Below are 15,572 nucleotides of genomic sequence, written 5' to 3' on the forward strand. Positions count from 1 at the left end.
GGCATAGAAGGTAAAGCCCCTACCTGCAGTGCCGGCGTCCCATATGGGCACAGGTTCAAGTCCTGGCTGCGCCACTTCCAATTCTACTCCCTGTTAATGGCCTGGGAAAGCAACGGAAGATGGCCCAAGTCCCTGGGCCCCTGCACCCATGTGGGAGACATGGAAGAAGCTCCTGGCTCCTGGTTTAAGCCTGGCCCAGCTCCAGCCATTGCAGTTGTTTGGGGATCAACCGGTGGACGGAAGACCTCTCTCTTTCTCCTTCTCTCTCTGTATCTCTGCCTTTCAAATAAATAAATAATTTTTTAAAGGAGAGGCTGGTGGTGGGATGCCAGGGGTTGGGCATATAACACAGGTCTTTTTTTTTTTTTTGAAGATATTTTATTTATTTATTTGAGAGGCAGTGTGTGTGTGTGTGTGTGTGTGTGTGAGAGAGAGAGAGAGAGAGAGAGAGATCTTGCATCTCCTGGTTTACTCTCCAGATGGCTGCAACAGCCATTGATGGACAAGACTGAAGCCAGGAGCCAGGAGCTTTGTCCGGGTTTCCCACATGGTTGCAGGGGCCCAAGGACTTGGGCCATCTTCCACTGCTTTCCCAGGCCATAGCAGAGAGCTGGATCAGAAGTGGAACAGCCGGGACTCGAACCAGAGCCCATATGAGATGCCAGCACTGCAGGTGGCGGCTTTTACCTGCTGCGTCACAACACCAGCACCCACACTGGTCTTTTACACCATGTCAAGAGCTTTGGCTGCTTCTAGAAGGCCATGGGGCAAGTGCCCAGTGCCCTCCCAGGAACTGTGATCGGGGAGAGCCAGGGCTGGTTTCTGTGTGGGAAAGACATCTCTGGCAGAATCAGGATCAGTGAGTCAGACGGGACAAGAGTGGGGGTGGGGGACGGGGTGGGGATTCCCTGCAGGGATCCCAGGGCACCTGGCTGCAGGCTGGAACCTGGGGAACTGTGGGAAGTTGTTCCCCATGGTTAGCAGGAGGGCGCCTTCCTTCTCTGCGAGTCAGGGTGGGGGCCATGGGGCTGAACCCGCAGTGCTGTGAGCCAGGGAAGGCTTGCCCCTCCTCCTCAGTGCCCAGGGCCCCCACCCCTGCTTTTGGCGAGGCCTCGGTGGTGGCAGACGGGGCTGGGGCAGTCTAGCGTTGCTGTCTGGTGTCCAAGGAGAGGCCGGGGCTGTCACAGAGCTGGCCGGGCAAGTTTATTGCAAGCACGGGAACGCACAGGGGCACCACGCTCCACTCCCCAGGCCTACAGCAGCCGGCAGAGGAAAACCCTCCCCCGACCAACTCGGGCAGAGGCTCAGGCCGCCCTGCAGACCCCCTCTCCCCTGCCCCCTCCCCCCACACCACCCGCCCCGTGGATTCGCACACCCAGAGAGAGGCAACCAGGACATCAGCTACTGGGGGAAGAACAGTCTCTGGAGCTCCGGGACCTGTGGATCCTCCTGGGTCAGGAGGAGAAGAAAGAGCTAGAAATCGGGGAGAGGAAGAGGAGGGAGAGAGAAAGATGCAGGGCTGGGTCACACCTCCAGGCTGGTCCGAAACCACAGATGCAGATGGTAGCCTGAGGCTTTCTTTAAGGTGCTGAACTGGTCCCCCTTCTCCCCCGAGACTGGAATCCTGCGATCCCGAGCAAGGGGGGGAGGGGCAGGCCAGCCGGCTGCGGCTGCGGATGAGACAGCCACGTCCTGGCAGAAGGGGCGACTGAGTCCACGGCTTGGGTCTTCTCTGGCCAGCGGCTGTCTGGGCTCTTAGTATTTGGTCCGGTGGGAGGTGGTGGTGGACGCAAAGCGGACACTGGAGCTGTGGCTGCTAAAGCCGCCCTCTGTGGCCAGGGGACAGGGGCTGCTGGGGGTAGAGGCCGTGCCCGTGGTGGTGTGGACACCGCTGCTGCCTGAGAAGGTGACCCCGCCGCGGGTGGGGGTGGAGCTGGCCACCGAGGACTCAGGCCCGCACAGCAGGCCGCCCCGGGAGCTGCTCACGGCTGCGGGATAAAAACCAAAAAGTAGGTTGATGCCAGGATGTGGTGCCTGCTGTCCCGCCTCTTGTCTGGGGGCTCAGAGACCGGGCCTCCACCCAGAGCAAACCTCCACTTTCAGCTTGTCGGAAGCGCCCAGCCCATTCCCTCCAGTGCTGGCGGGTCGCTGCACGGCGGCTGCCGCCCGCATCAAGTCCAAGCGGGCTGGGTTATGTGAACCTGATTGCCGGTGCGGCCCGGGGCAGGAGCCCCCAAAAGGCCACGGGCTTGTCTCTGCTGTGTCCAGGAAGCCCCAGGCCCAGCACGAGCTCCTCATCAGTCCCCTCTGACCTCCGGGAGGCTCCGATCTGTTGTACCCCAGCCCCACCCCGGTCCGCGCCGGACACGCCCACCCCATGCCGGAACTTGAATCCGGCTGAATCTAAGGGCGCTCTCCTTACGTCCTGCCTTCTCACCAGACCCCTTCCCACCACCCCAGCCTTGCTCGAGTCTGAGTCGCAGGATCATTCGTTGTCTGCTGTCCCCAAGTGGACGCTGTCTCCCAGGGCACTCTGCCACGTGGTGAGCTTTGCACCTTTGTGCACGCCTCTCTCTGGGGAAGGCAGGCTCTGGGCGTGACCTGGGACCTCAGCTAAGGGGCCGGAGGGTCCTTGCTCTCCTGACAGCTGTGGTCATTCCGGCCATCGTGGAAGTCCATGGACTCCCAAGCTGAAATGCCCCTGAAATTACGGAAGTGTGTGAAGAGGGAACGCCTCAGGTCACTCACATATGTTCACGGGTCCGACACCTTCACAGATCCTGCAGAGAGAGAGAGAGGACTCAGCGCTTTCAAATAGGGTTTCTTTTTGGGTAGCCCAGGGCCCAGTGGTTGCACCCCCTAGCTGTACCCAAGACCACCGAGCTTTGAAAAATGACATATTCCTCCACTCTACCCCAAAATGACCATGTTGAAACACTTGAGGAAATGTATTCTTATTGCTGATCGCACCAAAGGAACCAACCAGGCAAAAACCGCCTGCAGATCTGGCCAGCCAGTGCACGCACCAGCATTTAAGAGGTACAAGTCTGCAGCCCTGGCAAGGGCATAGAGGCACTGCCCCCTCTGGGAGAGGCTCGGGTCAACCCTTCTTGGCCTGGCACCCTCCAGCATGCCAGCCGCCTCCAGGCAGCAGCCCACCCATCCTGCCCTGCCCAGCTGGGTATGCTCACCGGCTCTCCTCGCCTTCCAGCAGCCGCCGGTAGGTGGCGATCTCGAGGTCCAGGCCCAGTTTGGCGTTCATGAGCTCATGGTACTCGCGCAGCTGCCGGGCCAGGTCCTGCTTGGCCCGCTGCAGGGCGGCCTCCAGCTCGGCCAGCTTGCAGCCGGCGTCGCTCAGGGCCGCCTCGCCCTGCTGCTCCGCCTCGGCCACCGCGGCTTCTAGCCTGGCGCGCTGTAGGGAGGGAAGTTTGCAGGTGCATGGAGACCCCCCAGGGTGGCGGCGCTACAGACGCTGCCCCCTGTTGGTGGGAACACAGCCTCCTGCGGCGCCTGGGAGGGAGCTCCTGGAGGCTGCTTCCCGGAGACCTGTAGTTTGACATGACTGGCAGGGAAGCGGAGCATGGCTTTGCTATTTTCCCTCGACTTTGCCCTGCCCAATTTCTGCTGCCCTAGACCCTAGGGTTCCGGAGAGCAAACCTATTCTGTCTGCCTCCCCTCCCCTCTGAGTCAGCTCCAGACAGGCCTTATCCTATAAGGGAAGCTGGCCCTCCCCCCATATTTGCTTCCTCCAGGAAGCCTTCCCAGACTGATCCCACCATTCCTCTGCTTCTGTCGCCCTCACCTTGGCAGTCGTGGGGCCCTGCCTGTCCTCCCTCGGGTCCTCGCCCTCCTTTGCACACCTGTGCCTTGGTGTGCTCCACTTCTGCCTTCAGCCTCTGTTTCAGCCGGCTCAGGTCGTTGATCTCGTTGCGAGTGACGCGCAGGTTGTCCCGGTGCTGGCCAGCTGTCATCCGCATCTCCTCGTACTGGTGGGGTAGAGTACAAATGTCAGGCCCCCACTAAATTGGGGCCCTCGACCTGCACCAGGCCCCTCCCAGAGGCTGCCTCCTCTTGCCCACCTTGTTGTGGTACCAGGCCTCGGCATCCGCCCGACTGCGCCTGGCCACCTCCTCATATTGGGCCTTGACTTCTGCGATGATGCCGTCGAGATTCAGGTCCCGGCTGTTGTCCATCTTCACTACCACCGAGGTCTCCGAGCCATGGGACTGCAGCAGCTGGGTCTCCTGTGTTGGAGAATCGGCACCACGGAGGGGCTCAGACAGGGTCCGGCACAGGGGCCCCAGGTTGTGGAGTCAGGGGCAAAGAACATTGCCTACTCACTGGCTCAGAGCAGAGAGAGGTCTCAAGCCGAGAGCAGAGAGAGCGAGAGCGAGCGAGTGAGAGAGTGCGCGCCTGCCTGCAGAACCTTTGTTCCATATGTGGGGCTGTTTCTCCAACAGCTGCCTCAATTAGGAGCCCATCAAAATCCCAGGGATCTCATGGGGGCCGGCGGGAGCTCCTCTTGGGGTCACTCAGAGTGGTTGTGCTGGTTATGGCCCCCCGCAAACTGGCCGGATTTTAGAAGATGATCAGCTACTAACACCTGCATCCCAGGTCCTTAATAGAACCAAGGGCTGGGAACTGCGGGCAAGGCCAAGGGCTTGGCAGCCTGGTCCCTGGGGGCTGCAGGTCAGCCCTGCCCAGGGCCATAAGAGACCCAATAGCTCATGAACAAAGCAGAAGGGAGCTGGGTGATTAGGTCAAACACGAGGATTTGTTAGTGCCTCTTGGAGGATGGACGTTTCTAGAACATTCCTTGGAAGGGACATTCCTAGAACCCAGCTGTTTTTGCTGGGCCACAAAAGCGTTTGCTCAGACATGAGTCAGGCCCCCGAGAAGCTGCCTCCCTTAGCTCCTGCCCGGCAGGCGCCTCGCCACGGGGGATACATCAATCTGAGTGGGAGGGAAGATGCAGGACGCGGATGGCTTGCAACACATCAGCTCAGAGCCCAGCTCCTGGGGGCGGGGTGGCGGGTGGGGGCTGGAGGAGGTCGGCCTCACCTCCGCAAACAGCGCCCTTAGGAAGTGCAGCTCCTGCGTCAGGATATCCATGTTGGCCTCCAGGTCCGACTTCCCCAGGAAAGCCGCGTCCACAGTCTGTGTGAGAGAGAAGACACGCTCTCTCCATGTTCTGCTCAGCTTTCCCCCGCAGGCAGGGGAGGCGCTGGAGCTGAGTGCGGGGAGCAGGCCAGTTCCCGGGGAGCCAGGCCCTACAACAGGCTGATGGGAATGGTGCTGGCGTCATCGGGTGGGGGTGAGGCTCTGTGGATTTGCTTCCCTATGCCCCCTGCAGTGTGAGAACTGCCCCTGTGCCGGCTGGGCGCTGGCCGGTGCTTATTTAGCGGCAAGGAAAAACGAGAGAATCCAAGACACCTTGTCCGAGATGCTCCCGTGGGACCCAATCCTAAATAATCCGAGGCCACATCAGGGGGGAACCTGCTGTGTGGTCTTTGGGGTCCCGCCGTGGCCGAGCGAGCAGGTGCTTTCCCGGGCGCGGGTGGGGTGGGGTGGGGTGGGGTGGGGTAGGGTGGGGTAGGGTGGGGTGGGGTGGGGTGGGGGGGCGGGTCTTGAGGACCTGGTCTGTCTTGGGAAGTTGCTGGGCACCTGTTGCCTCCATTTACCTTCTTCAGAGCTATGAACTCGTTCTCAGCATTGGCCCGGAAGCCCACCTCCTCTTCATACCTGGGGTGGCCAGGGCGAAGAGGGTGAGCTCTCACACTGATCGGAGAGCCGGTCACTCCCAATGCCCCCAGCGATCCTCTCAAGCCTCTCCGCACCCCCACCCCCCAGCTGCATCCAGGATTGCATACACAAGTGTCTCTCCCACACCCCCACCTCCACCCCTTCCCAGGGGGCCGTCCCCACTCCTGCTCCCAGGCTGGGCACTGTAACCAACGTTCAAGCCAGGTCTTTGCGGCTGCTCTCTCGTCTGAGCCTGGCCGCGGCTCTGGGCTGGCCGGGGGCCTGTCCTTGGCCTGTGCAGTGCACACACCACTCACTTCCTCTTGAAGCCTTCCAGGACGTTCTGCGTGTGGTTCCTCTCGGCCTGGAGCCGAGCCTGGTCGCTGATGAGGCCGTCCAGCTCCCTGCGCAGGCTGCTGATGTGGTTCTCAAGGAGAGGCTCCAGGTTGCTGCTGGCACATCTCTGCTCTTGCAGGAGGCTCCACTTGGTCTCCAGGAGCTTATTCTGCTGCTCCAGGAACCGTACCTAAACCCGCAGGGGCAGAGAGATGGCGACTGATCACGGCGTGGTCACCCGGCATCTCACCAAGTACTCCGGAGGCTCGCGGTGCCTGTCGACCGCCTGGGGACTGTGTTTTGTCCTTTGTCTCTGCAGAAGCTGGAAGGGCAGCCCTGCGACTCCTCTGGTGCCCAGGCACATGTGGAGGCTTTGCACCAAAGCACTTCGGTACCGGCTGCCCTTGCGCCCCCTAAGCAAAGTGTGGAGAGTATAGATTTTTTGTATTTTTTTTAAGAATGCAGAAATTACTCAATTCTTTTCTCTACTTTCCTGAGCCTGAAAAGAGAAAGCCACCCAAACTCAGACGCCTTAGAAACCTTACAAAGGACACCCACAGCCACTAGCCCCGGCTGGGGTCCTCTGGTTCCTAAGGGATCACGTAGCAAGTGTTGGTTCCTTCAGGGGCCCTCATATGGGGCGGGGTGCTCTCCCCCCGCCTCCCCCCAGCAGTTGGCCAGAGCCTCAGCCTATCCCACTGTGCAGCAGAGCAAGCCAGAAAGCCCAGTGCGGGGTCCTTGGAAGACACCTGAAGGAGCTGGGGTCAAGGTCCGTGCCCCAGACACAGGCTGTTTCTTTCTAAGGGAGAATCATCCATGGGGCCAGCACTGTGGTGCAGCGGGCTAAGCTGTGGCCTGTGGCGGTGGCATCACATATGGGCACCGGTTCTAGTCCTGGCTGCGCCACTTCTGATCCAGTTCTCTGTTATGACTTGGGAAAGCAGTAGAAGATGCCCCGAGCCCTTGAGCCACTGCACCCATGTGGGAGACCTGGAAGAAGCTCCCGGCTCCTGGCTTTGGGCTGGCTCAGCCACAATCATTTCAGCCATTTGGGGAGTGAACCTGCGGATGGAAGACCTCTCTCTCTTTCTCTCCCTCTCATTCTCTCTGTCTGTAACTCTGCCTTTCAAATAAATAAATAAATAAATCTTTAAAAAAATAATAAAAAAAGACACCCCCCCCCCAGTGCCTCTCGCCTCTCCCTGTCTCAGATCCAGACTCACAGCTAGGATGGGTACCTTGTCGATGAAGGAGGCAAACTTGTTGTTGAGAATCTTGATTTGTTCCTTCTCATCCGTCTTTACCCGCTGGGCACTGGGGTCAATCTCCAGGTTCAGGGGGCTCAGCAGGCTCTGGTTAACAGTCACGGCCGTGATAGATGGAGCTGCCTGGCCTCTGAGTCCTCCGACTCGGTAGCCAAACCCATGGCCTCCAAAGCCATGGCCAAGGTCACTGCCGACTCTGAACCCCAGACCCACCCTGCTGCCGTTGCCAAAACCAAGGGCAGCTCTGGCGTGGATGGCACGAGGGCCCACAGCTGCTACCCGGGGTGTGTGGGACGCCAGGTTGCTCACGCTCTGACTGCCAGAGCCTGCCCGGAAGCCGGGCCCACTTCTGCAGGAGACCGAGCTGGCCCGGAAGTGGCTCAGGTTCCGCACTGTCACGGCCGAGTAAGAGCTGAAGTTGGCCACACGGCGGCAGGTGCTGACCGGGTAGGAGCAGCAAGACATGGCGGCTTCCTGGGAGAGAGCCACAGACTGGCTGTGTAGTGGGGCGAGCTGGAGCTGGGAGGTCCCTCTGGGGCAAGTGGGTCCCTCTCACCCCTTTTATGTGTACAGGGATCTGCGGGTTGACCCCATAAAAACGAGAAAAGCCATTCAGAGGCATTTATGAGCTTGGGTAGTTAGCAGAAACTCTCGGGGCCTTAACTTCCAGAACAATGAGCTATGCCGGTCATACCTATTCTCATGGGGATGAGAGTTATAACATCCACGCTATAAACATTAAAAACACATAAACATTATAGTCTTATTTTTTCCCTGTAAGTCCACCGCAATTACCATTATGGGGACATAAATGGGCTTTGGCAATAAACCCAATGGGGGTTTTTTCACTGCTAACCACCAGAAAGCTAGGGACGGTAACAGTTCCCGTGAGATGCTCTCAGTGGGGGCGTGCACCTGCCCCCCTAAGGACAGGAAGGGGATGTGTGTACAGTGCAGAGACAACATCTGCACAGCTCCAGGTGGGAAATGATACAGACACAAAGACTTTCTGTCCTCCAAGACCTGCTCTGGCTGTTTACACAAGAGATGCATCTAGAGTGACGCTCAGCAGGGCTGGTGTAGACACCCCTCTGATTTGAGGCTCCTGGTACTGAGAGTACAGAGGCCAAAGAGATGCCCCTGCCCTCCCTGGTGATGGAGCAAGGTGCATCCCGAGGACTTCCACCACTCAGCACTTTTGGGGCGTGATCTGAGGCCCAAGCCTACCCAGGCTATGCTACCGTGTTATCTGTGGGACAAGCTGATCACGTGATGCGGAGCCCACTGCCCTGGGGCACCATGGGGCTGAATGGTGGTCCTGCCCATGCAGGGTCGCTGAATTGTCAAAGCATCGTTCTCGTGGAAGAGAGACACCAAGCAGGAGGCACCTGCACAGGAAATGAAAAGTCCCACAGCATTGTCCACTGTCGTCAGTGGGCAGCCGTTTCTGGACCAGACCAGGCTCCGGTGCTGTGGGTGTGACCTGTGCTTCCTCTCGCCACGGCATTGTCCACTGTCGTCAGTGGGCAGCCGTTCCCGGACCAGAGCCAGGCTCCAGTGCTGTGGGTGTGACCTGTGCTTCCTCCCGCCACGGCATTGTCCACTGTCGTCAGTGGGCAGCCGTTTCTGGACCAGACCAGGCTCCGGTGCTGTGGGCGTGACCTGTGCTTCCTCCCGCCACGGCATTGTCCACTGTCGTCAGTGGGCAGCCGTTTCCGGACCAGACCAGGCTCCGGTGCTGTGGGCGTGACCTGTGCTTCCTCCCGCCTGTCCTGTGCTTGGGAGGAACTTGCATTTGTCTCTGTTCTGGAGACTCGCTGGGCTGTGTGGGATTGCACTGGGAGGGGGCTGCATGCCCGTGGGCAGGACCAGGCCGACAGGTTCATGCCCTTGTCACACCATACGGACCTCATGATTTAAGCATTCTCTATCCATCAGTCACCTCCAAGGCCTGGCTTCCCCCTACCCCACCCCCAGGCCTTCCCTGCCCCCCACACACGGGTGCTCATCCACGTCTCCATCTGGATGCCAGATCGGCACCCCAAACTTGTTTTCTGGAGACACGGTCATCAGCTGTGCATCCTGGGAGAAGCAGAAGACAGTAACAAGGAAGTCCTTGTTCAGCGGTATATGACGTGGCTCGCCACACCCTTTCCCTTCGCTGTGGTCTTCTCTGGGTTTCCAGACACCACGCCGCTCCACTTGCGTGCCGATGACTCTGGGGTCACCCTCCATGTCCCACAACTGACCCATCGGCAAACCCTACCTTCAGCAAATGTCCAGGTTCCAACTACTTCTTGCCACGCCCACTACTGCCTGGTTGGCCCCATGGGGCCCAGCCAGCTGTTTCCCGGCCCCTCCCACTCCCGCTCCTACAGAGTGTGCCTTGCCCCACTCAACCTCCTTCCCGTCCCCCCACCCCACTCCCTGCCCCAAATCCCTATATGGCTAGTTCTATGCTCTTCTCCAGGTGTGGGTTTCTATGTCGCCTTCTCATCTCTGCTCAGAGCTCCCTGGCCCATGATCTCCCTGTCCCTCTCCCCTACTGCCATCGCCTCTTAGCAAGTATCCCTGTCTGAGGTCCTCTTCCGCCTGGAGTCACCTGCTGTCACCTCCCCACTCCGGCTGCAGCCTGAGCTCCAGCTGGTAGCCCTGTTGGGTTCTGTCCTCAGGCTGTGGCCTGGGCTTGGTAGAGAAGGGACTGGTGATATGCGTGCTGTCTGAATGCAGACACCACACAGGAACAAGAAGCAGGGAGCCGGGACATCCGGTTTTGCATAGATTTCAGGAAGCGAAGTCTCCAGGCTCTGAAATGGACCACAATTGGGAGGCCCAGGGGAGCCAGGCCACTTTGCCCTCCAGCTTTGATCTCTTGGGATCCAGGCGCCGGGTTCCAGGAGATCGGAAAGGGGTGCAGAAGACCCCCCTCTGCAGGCAGAAGGAGGGAGGGGTGCAGCATAATCATGAACACAGACTTTGGTGTCAGAGGGGCCTGGGCTGAGTCCTGTTCTTGCCACCCTCCTGCAGGGTGGCTTTGGACAGAGGAGAGCAGGGTGGGCGCAGGGCTCTGCTCTGGGTGCCCGAAGAGAAATCGGAAGTGACCAAGGCTGAGCAGGTGCGTTCTTCTCGCTCACCACGCACTGGCCATTCTTTTTTTTTTTTTTTTTTTTTTTTTTTTTTTTTTTTTGACAGGCAGAGTAGACAGTGAGAGAGAGACAGAGACAGAGAGAAAGGTCTTCCTTTTCCATTGGTTCACCCTCCAATGGCCGCGCTGATCTGAAGTCAGGAGCCAGGTGCTTCCTCCTGGTCTCCCATGCGGGTGCAGGGCCTAAGGACCTGGGCCATCCTCCACTGCACTCCTGGGCCACAACAGAGAGCTGGGCTGGAAGAGGAGTAACCGGGACAGAATCTGGCGCCCCGACCGGGACTAGAACCTGGGGTGCCGGCGCCACAGGCGGAGGATTAGCCTATTGAGCCATGGCGCCGGCTCACACACTGGCCATTCTAAATAACGCAGCCATCAGACTCAGGGACTCAGACGCCGCCCAGTCCTCCCGGGGTACCACGGGCTTGTGGCAGGGGTGGAGTGGGCTGGGGGGAGCTCCCAGCCTCTCCCAGCCTCAGAGTCCTCCTGTGAAAGGTGTGATCACCCCTGTTCCCCTTCGCTTCTGCGTGGTCCACCCCCGTGCTGTCCCCACACCCCACCTCCTGCCCACCGCAGCGGCTGGCTGAGGCACTGTTGGTTACCCCATCAGCCAGGCTGCGCCATCCCCCGAGTCACTCTCCACCCCCGATGCAGCCCAGGGAGTGGGGTGATCAGGGCCAGTCAAGCAGAACCCTGTTCCAGGGTGAGCTGTCACCACCGGCCCTGACAGTTCCAAGGCCTTATTTGGCTTGGCTGTTCCAACCCTTCAGCCATTATTTAGGGGGGCGGCCGATGGAGGTGGCGGGAGTTGCCCTGGTGACTCCTCACCTTCGTCATCAGTCAGCCGGGGTGCAGTCCCGGCTCCTGTGGGCTGAGTCCAGCCCCAGGGCCTCTGTGTCCAGCCCCAGGGCCTCCATGACGTTCGTTCCTGCTGGCGCCTGGCTCATGCCGACGCTATCTGTGGGCTGGGGAGGGAGGGCTTCCCTGTCCTGGCCCTGTCCTGGCTGGCCCAGGGCTCGGTTTGTTTCAGGAATCCTGGGCACGCTGTGGCTGTGTGTGTGGGAAGTGGATGAGAAGGGAAGCCCAGGCCCTGAGAAAGCTTTGCTGGGAGCGGCTGTCCTGCTTGGGGATGAGTGGGTGCGGGAGGGAGACATCGGCTGGGGAGGTTTCATGCTAAGACCTGTACCTGCCGGGCAAGAGAGCTGGGGGGTCCCCTGCAGAGGGAACCAGGGTGGGCCAGGCGGCTGAGACCACCCTTGCCTGCCCCACCCCGCCCCATCGCTGGCTGACAGCCACTCCTGGCTTCTCGAGGGAGTGCAGCACCCCTCCCTCCCCCTTCCCTCGGGTGCTCTGGCTGTCAACTGACCCAGAATGCTACAGCTGCTCCTAGGGGGCATGTAGCTCAGGTGGCTTCTGCAAGCCCCCACTGGGTGTGGGGAGCTGGGGCAGCCCTCTCTCCTCTACCACATGGGGCAACTCCGGCTCCCTTCCCCTGCTCACAGGGGGCATTTCTGAGGCTGCAGCCCCCAACCCAAGCCCCCATCTCGAAGGCACTCTGTTGTCACAGGTGGTTGGTTGCACCATTGAGGGGGGAGGGGCACTGGGGCTGCAGGTGTGGTTGGGCTGGGGAGGGGGTGGAAGGGCAGAGGCAGAGAGCCCCTGGGGAGGGGTCTTGGGAGAGGGAAGGGCCCCTGGGAGGAGAAAGGCTCCGGCCATCCTGCTGGCCACCAGGAGTCAGATCCTCTGGGAGGTGGCGGGGCCACTTCCGGAGACCTGGGCAGGAAATGCAGCTCTGGCCCCAAAGCCTTCTGCTCTTGGCTGCTGGAATTTCATGTTCCAAGTCTGGAGTCTCTGTGAGGTGTAGGCTTGGGCCAGAACCCCATATGTTTAGTTTTTTAAAGGTTTATTTTTATTTATTTGAAAAGCAGAGTGACAGCAGAGAAAGAGAGAGAGAGAGAGATTATCCATCTGCTGGTTCACTCCCCAAATGGTTGCAGCAGCTGGGGCTGGGCCAGGGCAAAGTCAGAAACCAGGATCTCATCTGGGTCCCCCACATGGGTGCAGGGACCCAAGCACCTGGGCCATCTTCTGCTGCCTTCCCAGGAGCATTTGCAGGGAGCTGGATCAGAAGCGGAGCAGTGGGACAGGAATCAGTGCTCCGATAGGGGACACAGGCATTGCAGGCGGCAGCTGGCTTAACCCCCACACTCTCGCGTTTCTAAGCAGCCCTGCAGAGCTATGATTCGTATCAGCACACACTCTGCTCCTTCCGAATGTGGTGCAAGCATCAGCGTGGTTTTTTTTGAGGGTCTTTTTCAGCACCTGGAAGAGAAACCCCTAGCTACAACCCCTATATGACTTCCAGGATTCCCTACCCCTCCAGGTGGACGTGCTCCCATCTCTGCTGTCTGCGGGAGCTTCCGCTCCGGGCCTTGCAGGATCCCTGGGTGGCTCAGTGCGTGGCCTCCGCGGCTGAGAGCCTTCACTGCGCGTCCCCGTTCTCATGGGCGCTCAAGTTGCAGCAGGTGTGCTGCTCCGCTCCTTTTCAAAAAGCCAAACACCATCTCCCTGCATGGATAATTTCAGCACATCTGCTTTACCCATTTTTTTTTAAATCTCTTGATGGATGTGCAGGTTATTTGCATGTATGGCTATGACAGAAAGTGCTGCCACGGATCTTCAGGGGCAGGTGTTCCCGTGGACTGGTGTTTTTACCACCATGGGCGTGGCCCCGCTGGATGACCTGCTGACTCTGTGATTGGTGCTGTGATGCACCCGGGCTGTTTTGCACCATGGCGTTCCATTGGGCATTCCTGAGCATGGGCCCTGGGTACGTCTCCCGTGCCTGCCTGAGAGGGGCTGGCGAGACAACAGTGACTAAGGCAGTCCAGCCTCTGACTCACTGCAGGTGCTTGATAAATGTATATGGAGTGGGGCCGGCGCTGTGGCACATTGGGTTAAAGCCCTGGCCTGAAGCACCAGCATCCCATATAGGCACTAGTTCAAGTCCCACCTGCTCTTCTTCCAATCCGGCTCTCTGCTATGGCCTGAGAAAGCAGTAGAAGATGGCTCAAGTGTTTGGGCCCCTGCACCCAAGTGGGAGACCCAGAAGAAGCTCCTGGCTCCTGGCTTCAGATCGGCTCAGCTCCAACCTTTGCGGCCAACTGGGGAGTGAACCAGCAGATGGAAGACCTCTCTCTGTCTCTCTGCTTCTCCTTCTCTCTGTGTAACTCTGCCTTAAAAATATAAAGAAATCTTAAAAAGAAAGAAAGAAAGGAAGAAAGGAAGAAAGGGAAAAAGAAAGAAAGAAAGAAAGAAAGAAAGAAAGAAAGAAAGAAGGAAAGAAAGAAGGAAAAAAGCAAGCGAGCAGGCAGATGGGAGCGTCTTCTCTCTCTCTTTGCTTTCTCTGTCTCTCAAACAAATAAGTAAATTTTTATAAAATAAGTGAATGAGTGACTCCTTTTGAATTTGCTGCCGGCGAGTCTGCGGCTCTGGGTTTCTTTGCAGGCTCTGTTCCTGCTCCCCTCTCTGCCAGTTTCTCTCTGACTCCCTTTCCAGAAATCACTCTTGTTCCTCTCTCCCTGTTGCTGCCCCCCTTCCCCCCACCTCTGCCTCCTCCTCCTCCTCCTCCTCTTCCTCCTCCTCTGAGTCCCCTGTGAGGCCGAGAATCTCTGCTGGGCGCAGAGGGCAGCTCAGTCATCTTTGTATCCCCTGCCCAACTCAGCTCCTGGGGCAGGGCTTGTGAGGGCCGTGGGGGAGGGGAGATGCACCCCAGCTCCCAGGGCGAGGGCTGCTGGGTGCAGGGAGCCCCCCAGGAGTTTCAGGGATCACTGAGGTGGCAGGGATGGAATTGCTGCCACCAAATGTCATCTCCAGGTCTGTTTCTTTTTTTTTTTTAAGATTTATTTATTTATTTTTAAAGATTTATTTATTTGAAAGTCAGAGTTACACAAAAAGAGAAGGAGAGGCAGAGAGAGAGAGAGAGAGAGAGTCTTCCACCTGCTGGTTCACTCACCAGTTGCCAGCAATGGTCAGAGCTGTGCTGATCAGAAGCCAGGAGCCAGGAGCTTCTTCCAGGTCTCCCACGTGGGTGCAGGGGCCCAAGCACTTGGGCCATCTTCCACTGCTTTCCCAGGCCACTGCAGAGAGCTGGATCAGAAGAGGAGCATCCAGGTCTCGAACTGCCGCCCATATGGGATGCTGCTGCTTCAGGCCAGGGTGTTAACCCGCTGTGCCACAGTGCCAGCCCCTTGAAGATTTATTTATATATTTGAAAGGTAGAGTAACAGAGAGAGGGGGAAAAACAGCAAGAACAAGAGAGAGAGAAAGAGAGAAAGGGAGAGAGAGAGGAGAGAGAGGGTCTTTCATCCTCTGGTTTATTTTCCAAATGCCCACAATAGCCAAGGCTTGAGCAGCCCAAGTCAGGAGCAAGGAACTTTTTTTTTATTACTTATTTATTTATTTATTTGAAAGTCAGAGTTATACAGAGAGAGAATGAGAGAGAGAGAGAAAGAGAGAGAGAGAGAGAGAGAGAGAGAGAGAGAGAGTCTTCCATCTGCTGGTTCACTCGCCAGTTGCCAGCAATGGCCATAGCAGAGAGCTGGATCAGAAGTGGAGCAGCCAGGACTTGAACTGGCGCCCATATAATATGCCGGCACTGCAGACAGCAGCTTTAACTGTTACATTGCAGCGCTGGCCCCAGGAGCAGGGAACTTAATCCAGGTCTTTTATGTGGTGGCAGGGACCCAACTTGACTTGAGCCATTACTGCTGCCCCCAGGGCCTGCATTAGCTGGCAGCTGGGATGGGAAGCGGAGCTGGGACTGGATCCCAAACACTACGTGATGTGAGAGGAGTCTCAAGTGCTGCGCCAGATGCCTGCCCCAGGCACGTGGTCCCTAACCCTGCAAGCAACTGGCAAACTCTGGTGGGCGTGATGCGCAGGTTCTCGGTGTGGTTTGTATGGCGTCTTATCTATTGCACAGGCCGCGTTACATCATTCACTAAGTACCTTTTCTGCTTGTATCACAGCCTTCGCAGTCATTCCCAAGCCTCCAGTCCCCAAAGCAGCTCATAGAGCCCCCC

The 15,572-nt window shown here is 58.4% G+C and overlaps 1 protein-coding gene across 1 annotated transcript; it reads right to left on the minus strand.

Moving 5' to 3' along the window:
- Nucleotides 1-1,178: 1,178 nt before the first annotated feature.
- KRT84 (keratin 84) lies at nt 1,179-7,871 on the minus strand. Its single transcript, XM_002711115.5, has 9 exons — nt 7,317-7,871; nt 6,060-6,268; nt 5,682-5,742; nt 5,062-5,157; nt 4,080-4,244; nt 3,861-3,986; nt 3,192-3,412; nt 2,749-2,780; nt 1,179-1,988 (listed from the first exon to the last, which is right to left on the minus strand). The coding sequence occupies exons 1-9, from the start codon at nt 7,806-7,808 to the stop codon at nt 1,756-1,758; spliced, it is 1,635 nt and encodes a 544-aa protein (XP_002711161.2). The 5' UTR covers nt 7,809-7,871; the 3' UTR covers nt 1,179-1,755.
- Nucleotides 7,872-15,572: the final 7,701 nt, after the last annotated feature.

The sequence above is a fragment of the Oryctolagus cuniculus genome, chromosome 11, assembly GCF_051225735.1.
Source record: "Oryctolagus cuniculus isolate XC-2025 breed Fujian yellow rabbit chromosome 11, ASM5122573v1, whole genome shotgun sequence".
Taxonomy (NCBI): domain Eukaryota; kingdom Metazoa; phylum Chordata; class Mammalia; order Lagomorpha; family Leporidae; genus Oryctolagus; species Oryctolagus cuniculus.